Source organism: Lactuca saligna, chromosome 9 (assembly GCF_052625555.1).
Source record: "Lactuca saligna cultivar CGN05327 chromosome 9, ASM5262555v1, whole genome shotgun sequence".
Classification (NCBI taxonomy): Eukaryota; Viridiplantae; Streptophyta; class Magnoliopsida; order Asterales; family Asteraceae; genus Lactuca; species Lactuca saligna.
The window spans coordinates 102,586,078-102,612,935 of NC_136425.1; the positions used below are offsets into that span (position 1 = coordinate 102,586,078).

General features: G+C 40.8%; 1 protein-coding gene and 1 long non-coding RNA gene across 2 annotated transcripts; both read left to right on the forward strand.

Moving 5' to 3' along the window:
* Positions 1-8,636: 8,636 nt before the first annotated feature.
* Positions 8,637-9,420, forward strand: LOC145013942 (E3 ubiquitin-protein ligase PRT6-like). The gene is made up of 2 exons (XM_078972297.1): positions 8,637-9,255; positions 9,338-9,420. The coding sequence occupies exons 1-2, from the start codon at positions 8,742-8,744 to the stop codon at positions 9,391-9,393; spliced, it is 570 nt and encodes a 189-aa protein (XP_078828423.1). The 5' UTR covers positions 8,637-8,741; the 3' UTR covers positions 9,394-9,420.
* An 820-nt stretch (positions 9,421-10,240) lies between these two features.
* Positions 10,241-11,539, forward strand: LOC145018736 (uncharacterized). Its single transcript, XR_013667141.1, has 3 exons — positions 10,241-10,347; positions 11,063-11,138; positions 11,238-11,539. It is a non-coding gene; the product is annotated as an uncharacterized LOC145018736 (long non-coding RNA).
* The last annotated feature ends 15,319 nt before the right edge of the window (positions 11,540-26,858 follow it).

The following is a 26,858-nucleotide window of genomic DNA, read 5'->3' on the forward strand; positions in this document are numbered from 1 at the left end:
ACATTGTGTATTTGTTTATTGGTTTCCATAGCAATTTTGTTCTTGCTTAAGTTAGGCGGGAATGAAGTAATTAACCCGCTATTTTCAATTCTTTTCATCTTACCAATTTCTAGGTCATCCACTGCTATTTCCATATCATCTTCCCAACACATTCATGTGAGTAACACATGAAAATCAATTACTCTATCGACGACACTTCATTTTCCCAAAGTCACGATTTGCTTAGATCCTAACGACAACACTAACTTCATCCCTTCAAACAAATCGAGTTTCTCTGTTTTATCGCTTCTCTGATTTGTTACTACTTTGTTGATTAGCTAATGTTTGAAACGTCACAAACGCCTTTTGTGCTTGAAACGGTAACTTTCACTTGTTCATCAACACTTTACTTATATTTATAACAGATTCGTATTAGTGCTAGATATAGAGAAATCTATGAATTTTTTGTAAGAAATCTTTGAATTTTTTGTAAGATTGATCACAGATTGGTTAAAATTGAACTTATGCATTTTATTAACCTAGTGATTCAACATATACACGAACTAATTGTACTGATGATCCTTTATATTCCTTAGTTGGTAGTTGCTACTGAGGGACGATATATTTCGATCAATAGAGTTATAGGGATTGAGGACTCTTTTTATCGTCTACGTCGACTAATCTATGGATTTGACATTTCATGATTAAATCGTCACATATGAGGTGATCTGAAAGCTTGCTATTTTATGCATATTTCTTGTATATTTGTGTGTGTATATGCATCATTAACTTATATTTGTGGTTGTGTTTGCATATCTGTATCTTCATTGAACTCTTTCATCTTTTGGAAACTAAATATTGCTAGTAGATGGAGGAGTGTTCCTTTTATGCAAGAGGTTTTTGCTAATCATGATCCCCTTTCAAGTCAATCTAGATCAGTTAATTACGACTTTGATGTTGCATTACCATCCCTCCTCTTGGTATATTCTGTTTAATGGTATTATATGTAGGGTCTAGTACATGTAAATAATGATATGGATTCTAAGATATGTGATATAGTCCATAATACTACTTAGAAAATTTTAACTTTCGGAAACTACCATGATGGTAATAGTAATATATTATAAGATCTTGTGCTCTTGATAGAAATTTTAGAAAATGTAAGATAACGATGGAAATTTAACAAGTTTTGTCACTATCTTTCTTAGGATTACTAAGAAATGGTGTCACTATCACAATATCAACATAATTTGTAGCGTTGTATAATGCCAAGTAAATTTGTAAAAAAAAATAAACTTTGAGGTTCATCAGTGCAAAATGAGTGCATATTAAGTTTGGAACGGGGAAACTGAAGCTTTTGTTCTATCTACACTACAACAAATCGAGCCTGTTGCAGGTCAAGTTGTTGCACTTGTCATCTGCCACACCTGAGAACTAGCTTATCAAGTTAGATTTTTATTTGTAACCTCCAACAATTAGATAATGTTAATTTTCATCCATGTCTCACTTTTTGCGTTTTTGGTCATATAGATCTGCCATGAGTTTGAAAGGTTCAGTAGATACTTGCCTGATCTTAAAGTTGTTGTCTTTTGTGGAGGAGTCAACATAAGGACACATAAGGAGCTGCTAAAGAATAAATATCCCCATATTGTTGTTGGACCACATGGGAACACCTATAAGAATGCTAGGGCTTGCTAGAGATAAGGATCTTGCATTGAAGTTGTAATAGAAATTTAATGGCCCCAAGATTCAATTACTCTTAGTAAGGTACTTTTATATCTAATCACATGCATCAGTGACTATTATTTTCATTTATATTTAATGTCTCACACAAGTGGAGCTTTTCTATACTTATAAAGTTAATGGCATGAAAGTTCTATAATTTGAGTTTTCTTCATATTGGTCCTATTAAAAAAAAATTAGGATATTAAATCCTAAGTTTTCTTGTTTTTGCAGGCATACAATGAATCAGCCACAAATGAGGAAAGAGAGGTCAGATGTGTGACATTCAACAAATTTAAGAATGTTTTTATGTTTAATCTACTAGGTATACAAATGATAGTCTGTTAAATTGTATATACCAGATAAGTATGAAAGAATATTAATGTTTTTATGTTTAATGAACTAAGTGGTTCATTGTTTGTTTTTCTTTGTTTCTGAAAATGAAAACAAGATCAATGCTGTCCCACTTTAATTTTCTTTTGGTTGGAATGGAATCATATTTAGTAGGGAGGAAATGAAATCATATAGTAGGTTTGGTTGGCAGGGATTATGGCTGGAATGGGCTAGGGAATCAATCATATATAGCGTAATTATATTAGATCTTAGTTATGTATGTGTAATATAGTACGGTTGTATTTGTAATATAGTACTGTTGTATGTGTAATATAGTACGGTTATATGCATATGTGATTGTATTAGATTGTAGTTATGTATTTGTAATATAGTACGGTTATATGCATGTATTGTATTGATTTATGACCGTATTAGATTGTGGTTTTGATGTTTTGATTTATGGCTGGAATGGAATATAGATTACGGTTAAATGACCGTACTCTATTTGGTTGTTTAATCTAATTCTCCCCTCTATAAATACGGTTCATCATCTGTATTATATGTATATATTCAACCGTATTAGATCACTATTTTTCTAGTAGTGCTCGATGGCTAATTTCTAATCGTATAGTTTTTAGGAGCCAAATTAGGCACCACTACAAATACAATGTCTCAATAGATTTTTTGATAAATTATTAACCGCATGAAACCAACCAATTGATTGGCCACTAATATTTTCTACAACACTATTATTGTGTCATGATATTTATATCAAAAACCATAAATGAGTTTGGTGGATAAGAATCTTCGTTTAATTTAAGGCAAATGTAACTGTAGTACAATCAACTATTGTGATTTATCCTATTTAGTCACTAATGTATTTTTTTTTTGCGTAATACGTCATTAAACTTACAACTTACCGATTTATTAAGTCACTTCTGTTAGTATTTAATAGATCTATCATTAACTAGTTATCCAAAATTACGATAATGGTCCCTATGATTTCAATTTCTTTTGTATTTGATCCTCACCAACATTGTTCATCACCGACACCACCACCACTGTTCACTTCCGGTAGCCTCCACCTTTCTCCTCCGACCAAAATCGAAAATCTCCACCATTTTTGAAAATCGATATAATTTAGTTTCATCTTAAAATCCTTTTCAAAACATCATTGATCTGTTTATAACAAAAATACACATAAAAACATAGCATTATAGTATGGTCAATTTTTTTTATTCCATGTGATTTCTAATCCGGTTTGAAAGATTGTTTTTTAAATGTCTTATTTTTCAATTGTAATATTGATCGATTTCTAAAATGAGATGTTAAAGAATGTAAATAATTCTACGTTTGATACCGTGTTAAATAACGTTAGTGTCATTTTAGCAAGGCTATTTATGGACTAAATTACTTGCTGGCTAGTTAAAGCATCCTTTATGTAACATCCTCAAATTCACGGTTATTATAAAAATTTTATTTATGCTTATTTGAAAATCAGAGTATTCATTTTAAAGAATAATATTGAGGAATTTGTTCCTAAAAAACATGATAATATATTACCAAAGCATTTCCGAAGAAATGTATTTTGTTTATATTAAAACTTTAGGATGTCATCGTGAATACAGAAACATAAGCATCAACAGACCTTACATTCATTTAAACTAGCGATTTACATCTCCTTTAATCTCTCTGTGTTATGTAGCTTCGTATCGATACTTGTGATAAAATAAACTGAGTGGATCAGGTGTGGAAACCTGGTGAATACATAGGGATTTCAATTCCACAATGTTATATATATATATATATATATATATATATATATATATATATATATATATACTAGTTGTGTACCCGCGCAATGCTGCGGGACACAAATCGTTGTTGAAAACCAAAATTGAACTTGGTGCATTAGACTGAATGGAGAATATGTACATTGCTATTAGTAAGTAAATTCATCTCTTGTCTATGCATATACAATTGTATTGGAAGTTTAATATACATTGGGAAGTTAATAGTTGATTTTACAATACAAAAGTTACAACAATCACCAATCATACAATTTTGTTCATTTAGAACATGTACACATAAAAGTTGATGCATCGATATACTGGTAGCCCTACATTAAATATCAAATAATTATACAATTATAATAAATAGCATACAAAATCATAATAAAGATCATGAAAAGTTTGAAAAAAAATGGAAGTTTAGCATGGGGTCAATTATATAAAAACATGGACTAATTGATAAATCTTTATTATTGTTTTACTTATATATTAACTATAAAAATAAAACACGGTTTTATTATGCTTATTAAAGGTTATAATAGTAATTAAAGAAACATTTACATTACATATTCTTTTTGAAAAAAGAATAAATCCAAAATTGACCCATTTTAAAAGATATTTGAGAATATGAATGTTGCAATTGGCAAAAATTACTTTTTTGTATAAAGTTGTTCCTTTTCGTATTTATATGCCAAGTAATCTAAATTGATTAAATGCTTGAAATATCAACACAGTTTCATTTACTTTAGGTAAATATGATTGATAAATAACCATATTACAATATTATAATGATTAAATCCAAGCCTTATGAGATTTTTCATATTATAATTTATAACCGTTACCTCCATCATGCTTTTGGACATACCACCACAAAATCTAGTCAACGCATCCTGCTCGAACAATATTTATGTTATTTTTTTATCATATGAATGATTATTAAAAAAACAATCAACAACAAGAAACCACCTGTTACCTCGCATGTCTTTCAACTTGATCTTCAACCCAATTATGCCATCAAAATTGTGTATGTGCAAAAAAAAAAAAAAGTCATAAATTTATGTAGCTACTTCATAAAAACTATTAAAAAGAGGCTTTATTCCTATTTTAGATTAGGGGTTTTGTGCATATGCATAATGGAATTAACACAATGCGGTGTTATAGTTTCCTTTACAAACATAAATAAATAAATACAATTTTTTGAACCAAAATCAATGTTTTTAATATCTTGCAATGATTATTAAACACAAATTACACAATTTAACTTACTTTTGCAACTGTAGGACCAATTAGGCATGGACGTGGTGATTTTGTAGCAAAGAACCCCTTTTTTCACCTTTCAATCTTGGTACTCTTACCTGCAACATTTGATGTGGATGCAGATTATAAAAAGATAATAAAGATTAAGAGAATTAGAACAAGAGATACACATTACACACCTTTGCTTTCAACTTTGACATAGATGGATGTTTCCATAACTTATTAAGATCAATATCAAAGATGAAAAACATATGTGATCTAGAAAAGAGAATACTCCTCAAGACCTTCAAGAGAAGATGGTGGGACACACGATGTATCAAATGTGAAAAGTGCCCTTGCAAGATTTGCAATTAAAGGTTGCCTTGGTGTTCCATTTCTAAACATTTGAAAAAAGTTGATGAATTTATAAGTGCAAAATCATTAGGTGTAACTATAAACATGTGAATTCATGGACACATTTATATGAGATTCTTTTGGGAGTTTTTCTATTTAAAGAGACTTGAAATTTGTAATAATTACCTTGTAGAGAAATAAGATTTGATGATAGCAATAAAAGCCATAGGATAAATCGTCTCCAAGTTGTATATTTTAGCTTGGAGCATTGTTTTTTTAATCCTGTTTATATAATTATTCAAAGTTAAAACAAATGAGTTGTGAATTGCCAAACAATGGACACATTTACAAAATCAAAAAACAGTTTGTTTTGTAACCATTTGAGCTCTAATTTAGCCTTGCCTCTCAGCAACACACTTTTCTAATGATTCCTTCAGAGATTTTTGAATTTCCTTTAAAAGCTAATCATCAGGATCTTGTTTTTGTCTCTTACTCCAATAATAAATTAAAAGATATCAGATTGAATGATATATTGTTTACGGCCAACGCGAGTTGATGAAGACAAGAGAATATGTTTACCCAAGACGACAATGGATGTAGAAACGGTGCCGAGAGAGAGTGACGGATAAAGAAAGCTATTTTGAGGTTTCAATAGAGCTCACCATTGACACCATGAATACATACCTACATGTATTTGTGTGTGTATGTGTGTTTTTTAGGGGGGTACAATGTAAAAGATTAGAAATTGACATACATTAGCCCTAACTTCAATGAGCTTTTGTGCATAATAAATGAGAGTCACATGTTTAATTTGGTTTACCATGTGCTGAAGACCAAGTCTAATCAACTAACAAAAGTAGTGTACCTACTATAGCTGTATATTAAGGTTTCTGTCTCTGTATATATACTTCATGTATCTCTTTGTATCGATCACAGTGTCGTCAATATTTTATCACTATATACCTCTGTGCTTATAGTCTACAAGAGATCTTCCCATGCATTGCAGCCAATATCAATGGAGCCTATCTCGTTGTTACCATCAACCAAATTACACAAAATCTGTAGAAAAAGAAGAATGTGATAATTAAGAAAATCACCCAATTTTCATATGATCATGAACCATATATGCACTCGATTCATGAAATTGACATAAAAAAATAAGTAAAATTCAAATAGACTACCAAAACACACCTGTTTATAATGAGTCACGAAATCAGAATTGACAAAATGATCGTCCAAAAGCATTATAATAATCTGAACAAAATCCACATATTGTATAAAGAATTCAACAAATTCATCAAGGCAAAACAAAAAATAAAGTAAGAACATAAAGAAACTCTAAAATAACCCACCTTGATCTCTTGAATAACCCACCTCGATCAGCTTTATACAATGAGATGTTTTGTGGCGATGGTGGAGCCACTTTAGGGTTAGGATTTCTAGTGTGTGATGGTGGCGTTGATCGTGGAAGCGAGACAGAGTTAGGGTTTCTCATCTCGATAGAAGGTAGAAGCGGGCGGAAGACCCAGTGAAGGTAATGGCAACGTCAAGAGGTTGGTGGTAACCGAGGCTACCGGAGATTGAAGAGAATAAGGAGGGAGACGAAAGAGATCCGGAAGAAATAACGGCCAATGGAAGATATTAGGTTTTTCCAACATCTAGACATATAACACCGTAAGTTACGGTACGATGATATCGTGTGTGTGTATATATTCTAAGCCTAATAGGATTGTACATGGTGTTATAAGAGTTATACCTCTTAATTTTCAAGAAATATGCAATATGTTTAATAATATAGTAAAGATATATATATATATATATATATATATATATATATATATATATATATATAAACATATATATTAGAACTCACAAAGTATACATTTTCACCATATATAAGCAACTTTTACCCCACATCATCGATCCTCATAACGACACTATCCATACTCTCGGACCTTAAAACTTATCTCTTTATTTAATCCATATTCCCGGATCTAATCTATGCTCTCGGATCAAGGTCAATGAGTCAACTTGGTCAACTCAACTAGTGTTATATGTTAAGGATCACTACTAGAAAAACAGCCTTTAATGACGCGCAAACAATGACACACAGTGATTTACGAGACGCAAAAGCATGCGTCCAAAAATTAATGTTATCTCTTATAAAATTTGAAGGATAGAAGACACGCATTTGTGCGTGCCCTGAAATTAGTGTTAGAAAAGAAAAAAAAGAAATACGGAGGACGCCTATTATAAAATGTGTGTCAAGTAAGTGTGTCGCTTTATATTTTTTTAATGAAACACGCGTTTTGAGAGGGAAATGAAATCCCCAAAAATTAAAACCCCGCCTTTGTGAAAAAATAACCCCCCTCCCAATCAGCAAGAAAGAAGCCTAGGTCTTCGTCTTCCTTTCTCTCTCTCTAACCTAAAACTCATCTTCTTCGTTGTAGCCTTTCTCGCCGTTACATCCATTGGCGCCATTGCCACCACCATGCCGCTCTATCTCCCTCCGTTTCTCACCCGCCTATTGGATCCCCAAAATTAAAACCCCCGCCTCTTCCAATTAGCAAGAAAAAGCCCTAGGCCTTCGTCTTCATAGCATAATTGCTCTTGATTTTATGATCAAATGCATCGAGACTGAAAGTTGATAACGATCTGCATAAAGAATCCACATATGTGAAATAGAGGCAAGGGACGATTCTACTTCTTTTTTCAAGAACCCTATTCAGCATATGCCGACTCTCACACACGCATAGACTTATCACTATCTTTATCTCTTTCTCTCTCTCTCTCTCTCTCTCTCTCTCTCTCTCAAACACACACACACACAAAATTGAACGGATGATTCTAGGGCTTTTTTTCAAGAACCATTCAAAATGTAAAGGAGTGCTCTCTACAATAGTTTGGCGACTTCATCTCACCTCACCTCGTCAGCGACTGTGACTCCTCGAACCCGCCGACGTTCGCCATCCTCAACTTCCATTTGTTCCTGAGGGATAAACTGAAAACAGGGATGCCTTGTTACAGTTTTTCATGTCAACCATCGTATTTAGCTTTAATGGCTCAAGATGATTTTGACTTCAATCTCTGCATATATGATGGTAACCCCCATCTCTTCTTCTTCCTCAAAATAGTCTGAAATCTGATCAACATGCTTCTATTTGAGCCCGCTTTTCTTTTACTCTCCCCTTTAAGGTATATCTTACTTGTCCATAGCACAAGAATCAGCAGCAAAAATTCAAATCGAGGATATGATGTTTGGTGATTGTTCTGTGATGGAGAAATAAGGAGAGTGTAGCATCTTCCAAAATTCCAAATCTGTCCCCCATGGATGCTGCTAACTACGAATCATCTGAGCATCTCCTTCTTCTTAAACAATCCCTTTCTCTTTTACAAGCTTCTGCGGATGTTTCTAGAAGGAACGAATTCCTCAAATCTTTTCCCGTAAAACACAAAGGAGGAACAGGCGCGAATCTTGAATCTGTGGTTCATTTACTATACGAAATGTATTTTCCAGGAAATGATAAAATCTTAGGATCAAGTCAATTAAGCGACTCAATGATCATGTGGGACACACTCAAGTATTCCCTTGTGTCTACAGAAATTGCTGCAAGATCTGAAAAAACTTCACATGCCACCAATTATAGCATTAGTTCATTGTATGAGGAATTAAGATCTTCTAGTGGCTTCATTTTGTCATTGTTGCTGAAAATTGTCCACAACATTCATGCCCAAAATTCTCTTGATGTTCTTTTAAGATTAAGGTGTATTCAACAGTTTGCTAAGTCTATACACGCTAATACTCTAAATGAACTACCTGGTCATACAAACAGAGTTGAAGGTATGTTATTTCTTTTACTTTAATGAGTTTGCATGTTTTTTGTGAAATTGATTTTGTTGATATTGTTTTCTTTTGTTTTCAGATAATATGATGAGCATATTGGAAAATGCTGACATGGGCATACGATTCTCAGCTTAACATATGCAAATCATCTAAAGTCTAAATGATGTAAGCATATTACATATGCTATCTCTTTAAACATAATACATATTCATATTCATATACATACACATATATGGATACTTATTTGTGAGTGCTTTCACAGGTTGTTCCTTATCTGTTGAAGTTCATTGACAATTTGACCAATATATACGTAAGATTTAATCGTAAGAGACTTAAAGGTCGCACTGGAGAAGATGACCGCAGAACTGCACTTTCAGCTCTATACCATGTATGCTTTCATTTTAACATTCTTTTTTTTTTTTTAATTTTTAATTGGGTTTCTTAATTGGTTTATATTACATTCTTTTTAGGTGCTTTTAACTTGTTGTAAAGCAATGGCTCCATTTACACCCTTCTTCACTGAGATTCTTTATCATAACTTGCGAAAAGTATCGAATGGATCAGAGGAAAGCATTCACTTTTGCAGTTTCCCTCAAGTAGAAGGAAAGGTACTTTTTTTTTGCTTATGATAGCATCTTACATTCTTACTTTCAAATCATTTTATTACAACATTGTACTTTTAAACTTTTTCTTGATAAGCCATTGTACTTTGAAGTTTGAAAATTCTACCTTATTATAACAGTCTACTTTTTTCAAAGTATAGGAAGAAATGAAAACAGATTCATGCTATAATAAACAAAAATAAAGGAAAACAGATTCATCTGATTCAAGATATTGCCACCTGTCATGAAGAGATTGTTGAGCAAGCAGTCGAGCATAATCACCATAAGTATTCTCATTTCTCTCTAAACTCTTCTTCCCAAACGTTGTTAATATAATATTAATAGTCAATATATTAAATGAAAAAACAATTATTTGCAGTGAAGTTATATTGACCTTAGGAAGTTCAAGAACTGTCATTGAATTTCTTTGTGCTGCAAAGGAGAAGAAGAGATCATTTCGTGTTTTTGTAGCAGAGGGTGCTCCAAGGTCGGTGCTACTTTCTTTTTTAGAGTATAGAAAACTTACATTTTTGGTCCCTGAATTTAGCTAATTTTTTCGCTTTTGGTCCCTAAAGGAATCTGTTTTCAAATATTGTCCTTAATTTGATGTTTCATAACAGTTTTGGCCCCTGAATCGTTAATCCTACCTACCCAGCTGTTAATATCTTTAAAATGACCATTTTGGTCCATGTGGTACACTATTCTTTTTGGTTTTGGATCAAGGGCAAAATGGTCTTTTAAGGATTAAGGGACCAAAATCATTATGAAACATTAACCAAAACTGCAAACTGATTCCTTTAGGAACCAAAAACGAAAAAAACTGCTAAACTCAGGGACTAAAAATGCAATATATTCTAGAGTCTAGACTAAGTTAAAACTTTCGTCCCTGTGCTCTTTCAAAAGTTACGTGTTCAGTCCCGGTGTTACATTTTTTTGCATGGTTGGTCCCTAAAGTGTAGTTCCATTGCACTTTAGCTGGTTTTAGAAAAATTGGAGAACCACTTTCAGATAATATCACTTTGAAGACATCATCGATACTCTTCCCAAGACCGTATTACACTCTTACTTATTAATTTTTATCCTTTTTTATTTGAACATATTCATATTTAATACTTTTTATTTTTTTTCTCAAAAGGTATTTGAAATTGATAACATGAAAGCATGGAAATCTGTTTTGATATTTGCCACTTCATATGCATTAGGGCTTTTCATGATTGCTAAATCCCATGGTATTTTCTTCCATTAGCTTGGGCATGGACAGAAACTGCAGTTACAGGGGTAAAATTGTAAATAAAGTTACTTTGTTTTTTTCTCTTCATTAAATAATCCTTCAAATACATATTTTTAATATTTTTTTGTTGTATTTGTGCTTTCAAGGTCTTTTAGTTGTTTTTCTGGACAAAATGAAGAAGATATAGAGAGATTGGTGCTGATTTGATGCTATTTAAATATGATTAGGCCGTTCAGATATTTTTTTGGATAGACTTGCCCCTGTTGCTGGTGGGTTTACCAAAATACCCTCCATAAGATAGTTTTATAAGTGCTTTAAGTCCCTAGTACAATCTACTGCATGTAGATGGACAAATTACCCCTGTTGCTGGTGGGTTACCCAAAAGAAACTGCTTTGCATTATCCTTGATTTAGTATGTTAGTTCAATGTTTTGATGGATTTTAGGTTAAACAGGGATGTATCTTTGACTTACCATTTTATTGAAAATGGAATTATGGGTTTGGTTAAAAGAAAAAATAAATAATAATAACTACATGAAATAATGAACTTTTCAAAATGTCTCATTCCATTATAATATCTTTGTGACTTAATGTTTTAATTTGGAACTTGATTGCTTACTGATAGTTGTTTGTCCCTTTTTCTGGATCAGGTTTAATTTGGATTTCAAGCTCACCAGCATCTCCAAGTAATGAGGGATCCGTTACACTTAAGAATATCAGCTTATCAAGTGCATCACTTGCATTACTAAAAGAAGGTTTCTTGTTAGAACTTTTGTTTTTAAAAACGATAAAAGATGGAAATCAAGCATGAAACATGTAGACTGTAGAGATGTTTTTACATGTAAATTTATATATTGTAAGAAATAGAATTGTAAGACATTAAATTTTATGAAATGGATTATATTTTTTGTATATGATATTTTATTTTATATTGTGAGGCATTAAATGCAAATTTAATTTGAAAATTAGTAAATCTATAAAAAATAAATTTTTTTTTAACATTTAAAATTATGATACGCAAACATGCGTGTCATCTTCATTTATGACATGGCCTTTCTTGACAGAGGCTTTCTTGATACGCATTGCGTGTCATTAACACGTGCGTCGTAAGGTTACGACACGCGAATGCGTATCGTCTTCCTTTATGACAGGGCCTTCCTTGATACGCATTGCGTGTCGTAACCGAGCGTCATAAATGCGCGTCATAAATGCGCGTCGTCTATAGACGACGCGCAAAAGCGCGTCGTCTCTCTTTATGACAGGACCTTCCTTGACATGCATTTGCGCGTTGTCTGAGCGTTTTACAATGCGCAATGAGCGTCGTAAAAGGTCTTTTTTCTAGTAGTGGATTTCTTATGTTTACTAACATACAACTATAATTCCTAATGCAAAGTAACACTTGAAAGTCCCAAATATTCGAAATCTAAAACCCTAATCTGATTTAGGGAAGTAGCAACTCTATAAAGTACTATTAAGCACCCTTCGAGGATGTATACCACTCAAAATGGGATTTAACTAAGTCTAAAGTCCTTACTCAACGAAGAAAAACATTACTAAGGACTCCCGGAAAAGTCTGTCTCAATCTCTCCCAATATATCTATCTCTCTCCTAAATCTCTCCAAGTTTGTGAAATTCCTCCCAAATCTCTCCAAGTATGAAAAATCTCTCCCAAATCTCTCCAAGTATGTGAAATCTCTCCCAAATTTCTCCAAGTACGTGAAATCTATCGTAAATCTCTCCAAGTATGTGAAATCTCTCCCAAATCTCTCCAAGTATGTGAAATATCTCCCAAATCTCTCTGTGTATCTTCCTAAGTCGAAATCAGCCCAAAACCGAAGGAGAAAACCCGAAAGGACCCTCTTGGTCCGGAACCTTCTTAGTCTTGAACCTCTCGTCTGGAACCCTCTTGGTCCTGAACCTCTTGTCTGGAATCCTCTTGGTCCTGAACGACTCAACCTTGACCCTCTTGGTTCTGAATCCCTTGTCTATAATGCCTTCTAAGGAGCCAAGAGGAAGCATCTTCGGAACCTTCTCCCCCCCCCCCCCCCTCGGAACCTCTAAAGTGACTTCGGAAGACCTAAGACTAGCTCTGGAAGGCCCTGGTACCAGAAGGTCTCGCATCTCAGAATGCCTTGGTCCAAACAATCTCACAGCTCCGGATGCTCCTTGCTTCGCCTCACTTCGGAAAACCCTGGTCGGACCAGGCTTCGCCTCCGGACTGCACATCTGACTCCGGAATTTTAAGGAGAGCCTCAAAATTTGGTTATTGACTTCGGAACTTTGAGGATGACTCTGGAAGATGTAAATGACCTTCAGAACTCCTAAAATGGCTCCGGAACTCATTTCTTGACTTCGGATATTAGAACATTTCGCAACATTTCATCATTTTAAGGCATTTTGATGCCGGAAATCACACCAAACTTGTATTTTTCATGTCCTAAGCCCCTTAAACCCTTATTTTAAGAAAAAAATTATTATTTTAAACATACTTATATTAAATAATACACAATATTTTTAAAGAGATTTTAGAGGATAAAGGGGTTTAATGTTATGATGTGATGAAAATTCCTCATTTCCTAAGAAAATCCCAGTTAAACACAAAAATACCTATGGATAATAAGCTTTACCCACCAGCTTTCCATGCAAATGTCAGGTCAACCTTATCTTTCCCTTTAGATACGTGAACTCCTTTCCTTTCCAAGTCCCACTTCTCTTATTCACATTCATTAAACTCCTAAGAACACTCTCAACACCTTCAAGATTCAAGTTCATCTGTAACGTACCAAAAATTATGGACCAAAGATTTCATTTTTTAATTAAGTGAATTGCAAAACATTAGTAACAAAATATCATTCAACCATAGCATTTAATAAAATATGTCTCGCGTTTGTAAACCAGAACGTATATCGTAATAATATCAGAGTACAAATCCCAGATTGTATCATAGTGCGGAAAAACAAGAGCATGTGTGTGATATTCCGCTACCGCGCCAGCTCCTTCCCCTTAGCTGAGGAGGTACCTGAAACAACAACTAAAAACCGTAAGCACGAAGCTTAGTGAGTTCCCCCATCGTACCGCATACCAAATAACCATATAACATACAAATATTGTCAGTCATATTTGGGTGCCCAACCTACCCCTTTGGTCCTCTCGACCGGATACTGACTAGCATATCTGGGTGCTGGTCTCCCCTTCGGTCCTTTCGACTGGATACTGACTAGCATATCTGGGTGCTGGTCTCCCCTTCGGTCATTTCGACCGGATACTGACTAGCATATCTGGGTGTTGGTTTCCCCTTCGGTCCTTTCGACCGGATACTTTCTAGCATATCTGGGTGCTGGTCTCCCCTTCGGTTCTTTCAACCGGATACTAAGGACTATTTCACCCCTACCACTACCACATAACACGTATCACATAATATGTTTAGCATGGCTGGGCATGACTTCCCCTTCGGCCCTATCGACTGGTAACCTGGGGACTATCTCCCCTACTATCGCTAGCACATAGCATCATATCATAAAAACACATAAACATAACACATGTAGTGGCAACCCTCGATGAATATCACAAAGACAATCATCTAAACATACAATTCGTACTAGTGGGCCAGCATTGTGGCCTTAGACCCACTGCTACTAGAAGGTAACTCACCTCGAAGTAGTTGCTGAAAGTCTGCTTGCTGAGCGCCTAACTGCTGAACCGGAACTCCCCGGCTACAATTTCCATAAACACTAAGTCAAATACTGATAACTAATCTCAGGTTAAAATGACTATTTTACCCCCCCCCCCCCCCGGTCAAAGTCAACATCCTGGTCAAAGTCAACTTCATGGTTGACCGGACTCGCCGAGTTGGCTCGCCAACTCGCCGAGTCCCTTCCATCTGCTTTAGTTTTATACCGGTTCTACTCGTCGAGCATAGAGAAGACTCGACGCGTTCTTCTTCGATACACACATACTAAGTCCAAGTTCATCCGACTCGCCGAGTTGAAGAACAACTCGTCGAGTCGATGGTATCTTCATCGGACTCGCCAAGTTGCTCATCCAACTCGCCGGGTCCACGACTATCTTCAAAGGGCTCGCCGAGTCCAAAGTTCTACTTGCTGAGTTCATTCAGTCCTTTTTCCATACAGACCTTATTTGAGCCATGCAGTGGCTCCAAACCATAGATCTAGGCTTCTAGGGCATGCTTATCACATAAAGTTGCAAACTTTACGTGCGTGCATAGCTTTAGGAGCTTCAAATGTCCTAACCAAGCTCTTAATGGGGTTTTAAGCTCAAGTGGGACCTTAATCACAAATATGACTGAACTTAACACTTCTAGAAGGTAATGAGAGTCCAGATCTGATGTATAACCCAACCATCAGGTTTCTCTACAAGGATTTGGGGTTTTAGGGCTTAAAGGCAACAATTTAGGGACAAACAAGATCTAATAGATCAATAATCAAGATGGAAACTTTATTACCAGAATGGATGACCACAAACGAATGTGTTCTGGATCTAAGTCCCCTTCCTTGATCTCTTCAACCTCTCCCTTCTTCCAATTGCTCCAAAGTGCACCAAAAGTCCCTTCACAAGGCAACAATTACTCAAACTTAGCAATGGAGGCTACTGTTTCGATAACGAATGCTCTGAGGGTGATGGAGGCTGAGATGGGGCTATAAGGATGTTTAAATAGGGTGCAAACCCTAAGGATTAGGGTCTCCTCTTGATTGGCCTACTTGTCAAGTCCAGGCGTGGACTCGCCTAGTAGATCACTTAAAGCCCGCATCCAACTCGACATCTACTCGGCGAGTTAGGGCTACAACTCGCCGAGTAGCTCTTCCAAAAGAAACATTTAATCAAAATAAATACGTACCAGGAACGGGGCGTTACAATTCTCCCCCACTTATCTTAGACTTCGTCCTCGAAGTTTTCTGTTTCCAGAAACAACTCGGGGTAGTGCTCCCTCATCTCCTCCTCCGCCTCCTATGTTCATTCTGAACCCCACTGGTGCTGCCACTGCAGCTTTAGCAACTGAACCACCTTGTTCCTTAATGTCTTCGCCTTTCGATCTAAGATCGCAACAGGTCTCTCGATATAATTCAGGTTGCTATCAACCTGAGCATCCTCCAAGGGTACAACTGCTGACTCGTCTACCAAACACTTTCTCAGCTAACAAACATGAAAAGTGTTGTGGATCTGGCTAAGCTCTGCTAGAAGATCCAATTGATAGGCAGCCCAACCCATCCGGGCCATAACCCTAAAAGGACCAATGAACCTGGGGCCCAACTTGCCCCTCTTCCGGAACCTAATGAAACCCTCCAGGGTGATACCTTCAGGAGGACCATGTCACCCACCTGAAACTCCAAGTTTGAACGCCTCCTGTCAGCGTAACTCTTCTGCCGACTCTGCGCAGTCTGCTGCCTACTACGAACCTGCTGGATCAACTCCGTCGTTTTGAGTACCACTTTGGTGCTCTTAATGACATGCTGACCGACCTCGCCCAAACAAATCGAGGTCCTGCACTTTCTCTCGTAGAGCATCTCGAAAGGAGGGTGGTCAATACTCACATGGTAACTATTGTTATACGAAAATTCAGCTAATGGAAGATACGTATCCCAACTGCCACCGAAATCTAGCACGCATGCCCGCAACATATCCTCAAGAGTCTGGATGGTCCGCTCACTCTGACCATCCGTCTATGGGTGGAAGGCAGTGCCAAGATGCAGACGAGTGCCCAACTCATCATGAAACTTCTTCCAAAACCTAGAAGTAAAACGCACATCTCTATCTAAAATCACTAACACTGGCACCCCGTGCCGCGCCACTATCTCCCTGATATAGATGTCGACCAACTTCTTGGCTGAGATGCTCTCCTGAATTGAAATAAAATGGGCGCTCTTGGTCAATCGATCCACGATGACCCATATAGAATCCACTCCTCGCGCGGTCCTGGGAAGCTTCGTGATAAAATCCACCGTAATATCCCCCAACTTCCACAACAGGATTTCCAGCGGCTGCATCTTGCCGTGCGGTCTCTGATGCTCGGCCTTGACCTTCCTGCAGGTCAAGCACCACTCGACGAACCAAGCCATATGCTGCTTCATGTAGGGCCACCAATAGTCCCGACAAAGATCCCTATACATCTTCGTCGCCCCGGGGTGAATGGAGAATCGGGATTTGTGTGCCTCCTCCATCAAAATCTGGCGCACGCCTCCAAGGTATGGCACCCATACCCTGCGGTGTAATGTCAATAATCCCCTGCTGTCATAATCGAAGGAGGAAACCTGGCCCACTATGTGCTCAGTCTTCCGATGTTCCTCCTTCAGGGCCTCATACTCGGCCTCCCGAATCTGCTCCAAAAGCGAAGTCACCACTGTCATCCGCATGCAAATATCCTTGATCGGCGCCACCTTACGGCTAAGCGCATCAGCTAACACATTAGCCTTCCCCGGGTGGTAAAGGATCTCACAATCATAATCCTTCACAACATCAAGCCACCGATGCTGCTTCATGTTCAAATTCGACTGATCCATGAGGCACCTCAAACTCTTGTGGTCCGTGTAAATGGTACACCGACCCCGTAGAGGTAATGTCGCCAAATCTTTAGGGCGAAGACCACCTCCCCCAACTCTAAATCATGCGTTGGGTAGTTCGCCTCGTGAGGCTTCAGTTGTCTTGAAGCGTAGGCTATGACGTGCCCTCTCTGCATCAGCACCGCGCCCAACCCCAAAATGGATGCGTCAGAATATACCACAAGATCCACTACGCCCTCTGGTAGGGCTAATATTGGCGCCTCGCACAATATCTGTCTCAGAACCTCGAATGCTTCCTGTTGCTCAGGCCCGCATCGAAAGACTACGGCCTTCTTAGTCAACCGTGTCAGGGGTATGACTATCTTGGAGAAGTCCTGAATGAATCTTCGATAGTAGCCCGCTAGACCCAGGAAACTCCGAATCTCGGATGGAGACTTCGGAACCTCCCATCTCAACACGGCCTCTATCTTGGCCGGGTCGACCAGTATACCATTATGGTCGACAAGGTGCCCAAGAAATTGCACCTAGCGCAACCAGAACTCGCATTTGGAGAACTTAGTGTACAAGCTCTCCCTCATCAGAGTCTCCAAAACCTCTGTCAGATGCTCCTCGTGCTCCTCCTGCATCTTGGAATAAACCAAGATATCATCAATGAAAACTATCACAGATCGATCCAGCATCGATCTGCTTACGCGGTTCATGAGGTCCATGAACGCGGTAGGAGCATTGGTGAGCCTGAACGACATCACCACGAACTCATAATGGCCATAACGCGGTCTTCTGCACATCCTCCTCTCCGACCCTCATCTGATGATAACCTGAACGCAAATCGATCTTGGAGAACCAAGATGCTCCTTGCAACTGATCAAAGAGGTCTTCAATCCTCGAGAGCGGGTAACGGTTCTTCACCGTTACCTTGTTCAGCTCCTGGTAATCTATACACATCCGATGCGACCCGTCCTTCTTTTTCAGAAACAGGATCGGGGCTCCCCAGGGTGAACTGCTCGGTCTAATGAATCCCTTCTCTAACAGCTCTTGTAGCTGTGTAGACAATTCCTGCATCTCAAGAGGAGCCAACCGATACGGTGCCTTGGCTATCGGAGCCGCACCAGGAACTAGGTCGATCCTGAACTCTACCTGTCACTTCGTAGGTATTCCAGGAAGCTCCTCCGGGAACACATCAGCTTAGTCTCGCACCACTGGAACCTCGTTCACCATCACCTTACCCGCCTCCCAGGTATCCACAACATACTCGACATATCCCGCGCAACCCTGCTGAAGGTAGTGCCTAGCTCTCGCTACTGAATATACTGTGGGTCTACGTTGTGGCCTCTCGCCGTGGATCACCAACTCTCCTTAACTTGGGGTCCTGATTTGCACTAGCTGTTGTGCAAAATCTATCACCGCCCCATTAGGGCTCAACTAATCCATGCCCATAATCACCTTGTTCCCACGCAACGGAATGGGAACCAAATCCACCAAGTAGCTCTCCTCGAATAACATCACAACGCAATCTCTGAACACTGCTGATGCCCGCACCGATCGATCATCGGCGATCTCTGCCTCTAAAGGGCAATCCAACATGCCTGAAGACTCAAAAAACTTCTTGCTAAGCGTAACAGAAACAAACGATCGGGTGGCACCCGAGTCAAACAACACCTGAACTGGGATACCGTTCACATGGAACGATCCTAAGGCATATACACAGAGAACATATCAATAACATAACAGCATGAAAATGAAATAGAGGGAAAGAATCATACCCGTCACCACATCGGGTACGGCGCGTGCCTCCTCGGTAGTCAGCTAAAATGCCCGGCTCCTCACCACTAAAGCCTCTGCCTTGCCCTGTCGGCCATCCGTGATCCGTAGGGTCGCTGGAGCTGGCGCCTTTACTAGCGCCGATGCTGCTGTCAACTGGCCCTCTTGTGGCCCCTCTGGTTGCAATGGAAACATAGCAACTCGGACGTCTGTATCACATGCGCAGGGGCAGTACAATCCCTTCTAAAGCGCCCTGACTTGCCGCACTTATAGCAGCCTGACGATCCCAACTTGCACACTCCCTCATGCGCCTTGCCGCATTTCCTACAGCGACCCCACCCCTGTTGGCCTTTCGGCCCCACATCTGGTCCCTTGCACTTCTTCCCCGAAGCCCCCATAACACGAACCTCTTCCGCCTTCCTCTTCCGGATGTGCTCCAGATCTATCTCACTCTCCCTTGCCCTGGTAATCATAGAGTCCAGGGTAAGGCAAGCTGAAAAACTGACATGCTCCCGAATATCAGCTCGTAACATGTCATGATAGCGGGTCGTCCTCATATCCTCATCACCCGTGTACTGGGGCACCAACAACGCCCTCTCCCGGGAACTTGGCAGTGATCTCCGCCACCATCTCCGTCGTCTGCCTCATATCTAAAAACTCTCTAGCCAGCTGCTAAAGCTTGACATATGGTGCAAACTCTGCCCTGAACCTGGTCACAAAGTCCGCCCAGGTCATAGCCTCGACAACCGAGGCTCCAACGAGTCGCCAACGGACTCCCACCAATCCCTAGCTCAATCCCTCATACATCCTATTGCAGATCTCACCTTCGACCCCTCAGGGCAGAAGCTAGTCAACTGTGCAGACTCAATGTCTGCAATCCATCGCCTGGCAGCTATGGGGTCCTTCGCCTCGTGAATATCCAGCGCACCACTGCCCCTGAAGTCCTTAAAGGACAGTGTGCGAGATCCCGACTGGCCAGATGCCATGTCGCTCCTGAATGCCCAAAGGCGATCCTCCATCCGCTCAACTATCCCTTCCTTAATCGATCGGAAGATAATGGGGGTCGACTCAAGGATGCCCCTGGTGATCTCTAACGTGATGAAATCGTGTAGCCTCTCATCCACCGGCTCGGTACCTGATCCTGAACCCGATCCCTCTCCTAAACTGCCAACTGCTGGTCTAGGGCGTAATACCACCATTGTAAAACACATCATAATAAACATCAGGAACATTGATATATCTTGAGGAATCACTACTACCACAAGTTTCCAGATCTCATCTCAGCTTTCCTTGATTCGAGTATGAATCCTCTGCTTCCAGTAGTACAGGCCCATACTACCTTCCACATCTATCCGTACTTTCCTCAAATACTGCCTTGACTCCACCAAGTCACAATTACTGCTAATAATCTCTGCTACTCCCATCCTAGGCTTGCCCTAGGGATTTCTCTGACTATACCCGATCCAGTCCTCAGCTGCTGAAAGCCTCCTTGTGATGCCTATTAGCCATCACCTAAATACCATCACATGCGGCAAGTAAAAGGCTCATCCCTACAACGGTTAGACTCAGACAAGAGTTACGCAATAGGGCCAAGTCTAGCACTATGAGATTATTCAACCGTGTTCACATGTGACGTGACACATTCACCTAATGGCTAACTCCTATCACATAGAGTCCCACAAAGCACAAACCAAGCAACATTCAGACATAGGAAACTACTCAAGTAATTCTATCCTCATAATAGGAAACTGTACTAGCATACAATGCTAAGCTCATGTTATTAGGCATAACCTAAACAGGCTATCCTACTGCTGTTTACTCAATCCTAGCAAGCAATTTTCATATACTGAAGCACATAAAGAAGGCGTGTAACGACGAAAATTTCAATAAAATTTAAACTTTTCAAAAACAACCCAAATCATTAAGTTATTACAAAAAGGTTTTCAATAAATTTATTATCAGAGTATTCCGCGGGTCCATTTCATAAAACATAAACGCGAGGAGCGGTACAATCACACCTTTGCCTTGCCACAGTCTCTTGAAGAACCTGAAAAACATTAAACCACAACTGTAAGCCCAAAAGCTTAGTGAGATACCCCCAAAATACCAACCACATACACCATACACATAACACACTATCTCATAACGAATCACAGAACAACCATGCATATCGGGTCTACTGTGGTACTGGTCCGCCTTGTCGGCCTTCTGTCCACCTGGTCCACCCTCCGAGTCCATTCATGTCCCTCGAGTCTGCAGTTTGGTTGGTCCACCCGCTTTGGGTCTTCAACTCACCTGGCCCACTCTTCGAGTCCAATCATGTCCCTTGAGTCTGCAGTGTGGTTGGTCCGCCCGCACCGGGCCTTCAACACACCTGGTCCACTCACAGAGTCTACAGTATGACTGGTCCGCCCGCATCGGGCCTTCAGTCGGCCTGGTCCACTCTCCGAGCCACGGGATGTCTGGTCCGCCCTCGTGGGGCCTACATCCTATCCGAACCACTCGCCCTTCAAATCTACTCTTGATATTTTGGGATGTTACACTTCTCCTCCACTTAAATTAGGCTTCGTCCTCGAAGCCTGCGATAACTCGACTCTAGAAAATTCTCTCGCATTACAACTCATGGCATTAACCCAACCAGGCTCCTCAAGGCACAATCATGGAGACCATAAACTCACTTTCTCCTTGCTTGCAGTGTCCTGACCACCGTCACAAGCCAGCCACCGGCTTTATCCTCTGATAACCACACACAACAACTGAGTACCACCCATGATGCAACACTGCTCCAAATCACGACCATTACTCGACCCATATGAGCTATAAATAACTATGCACTACCTGATTCCCGATCTGAGTCCAACTCTACCCTTTCCATGCTGACAGAAAGACACACTCTTTAGAGCAACTGCCATGAGTTCTCTTCCTGCAATCGCATGCACATGCTGAACTAGCTCGAGCACCCTCGGGTTAGGAAAACCCATCACACTGACGACCCTCAAAACATCCCTCAGGATGAACCATTGATACACAAATCCTTTACCGAAAACAAGCTGGGAATCCAAAATTCCATACCTGCATCCCTTACGAGCCTCTTGACTCTACACCCACGAAATCCCTTCCGCGTCCTCAGCAGACACCCCATCATGATGTCATTCCATACCACCACAACAATCACGCTGCTCAATGACCATTGTCGGACCACTCCGATCATAACTCTACACTGCCGCTTTCACTTCCGCGAATTTACTCTTTCTCTCGGAGCTACACTCCTCTCTTCCTCTTTCCTTTCCAAGCAAATCCACTTGGCTATCTTGTCACCACGACAAGTGCCACGGTGCTCACCCAACGCTGCATCACCCCTTTATAGCATAACTGCTATCCATGCAACACACATGCCCTGAATTTGCTCGCAAGAACTCTCGAGTCCATGCACCATCTCCACCAATCAAGATCAATACCCGGGGCCAGACCTTTTGATGCTAACACATCGCAACATACTCAATTCATTACCTCGTACCGATCTAACGACACATACAAAGCCTTCAGCATGACTGGACCACCTTACCAGGCCTTCAGCCAAACTGGACCACTCTCATAACCTTCAGTAGACCTGGACCGCCCTCTAGGGCCTTCAGTCTAGCTAGACCGTTCACCGAGCCTTCGGCCTGACTGGTACGCCTATTGGCCTTTAGTCTATCCGGGCTGCTCAACTAGCAATCAACATTCCGAGTTACCTCTCCGGGAAATCCTCCCATGCATACTTTTCTAGCCCCCCAGGGGTTCTGAAATCTATCTCCATAATACATAGTCGGTCCCGGCCTGATCCCAGGCCCTGCACAATCAAGCTCTTGGCCTGTATCCCGCCCCACACGCCTGCTATTTACTAATACCAACCAATGCCCTTGGCTAACCGAGACACTACTGAATCCCATGCAGGTGAACAACCTTTCATACTCGTCGATCCTTCAGAGAATTCTCCAATTCTCCCCCACTTAGGGCACCGACTATCAACCACCGGTCGCTATCACCGACCTCCCAAAATAACCTTGCACAAAACCTAACACTTACACGCAGACTGATTCCCACTAGCACTATCAACCTTCGCAAAAACACATTTCCACACCGATCACCCCGCTCGAAAGGAACGCAATCTTCAACTATCCACTCCTCAGACTGTAGATGCTACCCGAAATTCAAACCAACACCGCATCCACTAATAATCCTCACAAAAGATAACTAGCGAAAACCCGAAACACTAACACATAACCATGCCAAACCCTCAAGGAACAACGGATACCAAAACGAAAACCACCGGTCCTGCATCCGGCACTGTTCTGACCTCCTCTGCTGAAGATGAGAGTGCGACCCTAAGCCCTTGGGGGCTCCGCTCCACCCTAACATCCTCCTGTGATCCTCAAAGTGGCCGGTGTTGGAGCCTACACTGGTCCTGCAGCAATCTGTGGACAGTTGACACTCAAGTGTCCAACCTGATGACAATGATAGCAAATTCTCAAATCCCGAGCCTGCGCTGACTGACGACAATCCCTCGCATAGTGCCCCTCCTTTCTGCACTTGCGGCATGCGCCACCGGACCTACAAACTCCGGTGTGACCCTTCCCACACTTATCACAAGTGTGACTACTCTGCTCTCCTACCCTGGAATCAATGGTCTTAGACCGTTTCGTCGCCGGCTGCGACTGCACCGGAGCTTGCCTCAACTCAAGCAACTGCAACTCAATCTCTAACTCACGCCGCCTGGCGGCCTCCTGCAACTCCAACAAAGTCTTGCACCTCTGTGTAGACACAAACTACCTGATATCTCTCTTTAGCATACTCAGATATCGGGACATCTGAGCCTGCTTTGAAGCGAACTCAAGGCAAAACATCGCCCTCACAGTAAACATCCTGGTGATTTCCGTCACCGACTCCGAATCCTGCTTCAGCTCAAGGAACTCCTGAGCCAACCTCTCCCTCTCGACCTGCGGAACATAACGAGTGCTGAACATCTCTCTGAACTGATCCCATGAAATCGCAGCCCTCTGCGCATCCGAGTATGACCCCGTGGTTAATCTCCACCAATCCTTTGCCCCGAGCCTTAACAGGTTCAGAGCGCACCTCACCCTCTGATCAGCAGGGCATGAACAAGTGAAGAAACACCCCTCCACGTCTGATAACCATCTCATAGCAACGATCGGATCCTGAACTCCATCAAAGGTGGGAGGCTTCGTATTATCGAAGTCCCGATACTGAAAACCTCTACTCACTCCTCCCCCTGCCGCTGCTACAGCCGTTGTAGCTGCCGCGGTAGCCGTCTCTGCGAGAGCCGCATAGCGCTCATCAAAATACTCCACCATGGCGGTCTTGATCGACCCAAACAGTTCCGGCAGCTCGGCCCGGAACAATGCAGCAACCTCATCATGCAGGATCTCACAAATCCTCGCATCCAACTCGCGCGTACTCATCTGACCGATAACCTCTGGTGGAACTGACCCGTCCGCAACTCCCTCTCCTGCACCCGATCCTGACCCGGATCCACTCCCAGCATGCCTCGAAATCTCCATACTGAAATAAACCACAAAACCTCAGACACTTCCCACTATCCCGCGAACCAACTCTCAACCCAACCCTAGAGGTCATGGTTTCCTTGATACGCGTATGGATCCTGTGCTTTCAGTAGAACGGGCCCATACTACCTTCCACACCTACCCATATTTGTATGAAGTAGTTCCACAACACCCTAGCGAAAACATACATAACAACGCTCTATCCTCACAACTAGAGGAACACTAGAAATCTCTCACAAGGATACCCTAGGCTAGCAGGCATCATAAATCAGGCAACACGTCATGAAATCTTGAAGATCCCTAGCCTAACTCTAGCATGCTGTTCAAACAAAGCTCAATAAAACAAATATCATGTATGGTATTTTGGGGTTACTTACTGGCTCCGGCTAATCGTACCTCCGCATCCTCCTTTACTTATTTTGAAAACCATTTTAAATTCTCTGTTGAAAACCCTCCTCGATTTGAGACTGGAGTCACACGAGTGTTCCTCCAATTCACTCAAACCAAGGCTCTTATAACAACTTGTAACGACCAAAATTTCAATAAAATTTAAACTTTTCAAAAACAACCCAAATCATTAAGTTATTACAAAAAGGTTTTCAACACATTTATTATCAGAGTATTCCCCGGGTCCATTTCATAAAACATAAACGTGAGGAGCGGTACGATCACGCCTTTTCCTTGCCACAGTCTCCTGAAGAACCTGAAAAACATTAAACCACAACTGTAATCCCGAAAGCTTAGTGAGATACCCCCAAAATACCAACCACATACACCATACACATAACACGCTATCTCATAACGAATCACATAACAGCCATGCATATCGGGTCTACTGTGGTACTGGTCCGCCTTGTCGGCCTTCTGTCCACCTGGTCCACCCTCCGAGTCCATTCATGTCCCTCGATTCTGCAGTGTGGTTGGTCCGCCCGCATCGGGCCTTCAACTCACCTTGTAACACCGTAAATTTCAAAACAAAATTTTCAATTTTTATAAAACATAATTCCATCAATATTCATAAAAACAACCATTTTAATTATCCAAACAAGACAATACAAAATCCCAAGATCATAATATCAAGCTTCGAACGTGTGCGTGTACGGATCAAGCCGGCGCCTTCCCGCGGTCGTCACTAGTACCTGAGACAATAACATCAAACACTGTAAGCACAAGGCTTAGTGAGTTCCCCAAAATACCACATATAACACATATTAGCCACTCTAGGCTATAACTCTGTGGGTCCGTGCACCCAAACTCTGTGAACCCTCAGGTTCTAGCTCTGATAAACATGCACCACATAAATCACTTAGAAATCATGCAGTACAACACACAACATACATAGCATACAAATACTCTATCACATAACTCTGGTTACCTACTCAAGGTAAAGTATAGTGAGAAGACTCACCTCGCGTGTCTCGGTAAATCGTAAACCTGAAATCGCTAATCGCTCGATCTGCCGAGCTGTAGTCCCCCTATAGCACAAGACATCTCTAATTAACACTTTCCCAACTAGGGTTGACCATACTATAACAAGTCAATCCAGGTCAACGCTGGTCAACGGTCAACGGTCAACTTTGACCGGACTCGGCGAGTGCGCTATAGCGACTCGGCGAGTCTGAGCGTATACCCCAATTTCCCTGGAATCCTCCCCTGACACGTCGAGCATTCACTCAACTCGACGAGTTCCACCTGGCACGAGTTGTGGGGCCACCACGACTCAACTCGCCGAGTCTCAAGACAACTCAGCGAGTCCAGTTTGACTCAGTCCACCTGTCCATTCTGGCTCCCCCTTGACTCACTGAGTCCACCCTCCCCAACTCGGCGAGGCCACTCACTGTGTGGTCGGGCAACATTCATGCTACTCGCCGAGTCTGTTCTTCGGACTCGGCGAGTCCGTGCCATACACTGACTCAATCTTGCTCTAA

Coding starts and splice junctions, on each gene's coding strand:
- LOC145013942 (XM_078972297.1), top strand. CDS start 8,742: ATGGATGCTGCTAACTACGAATCATCTGAGCATCTCCTTCTTCTTAAA. Junction 9,256..9,337: donor TCATACAAACAGAGTTGAAG/GTATGTTATTTC, acceptor TTTTGTTTTCAG/ATAATATGATGAGCATATTG.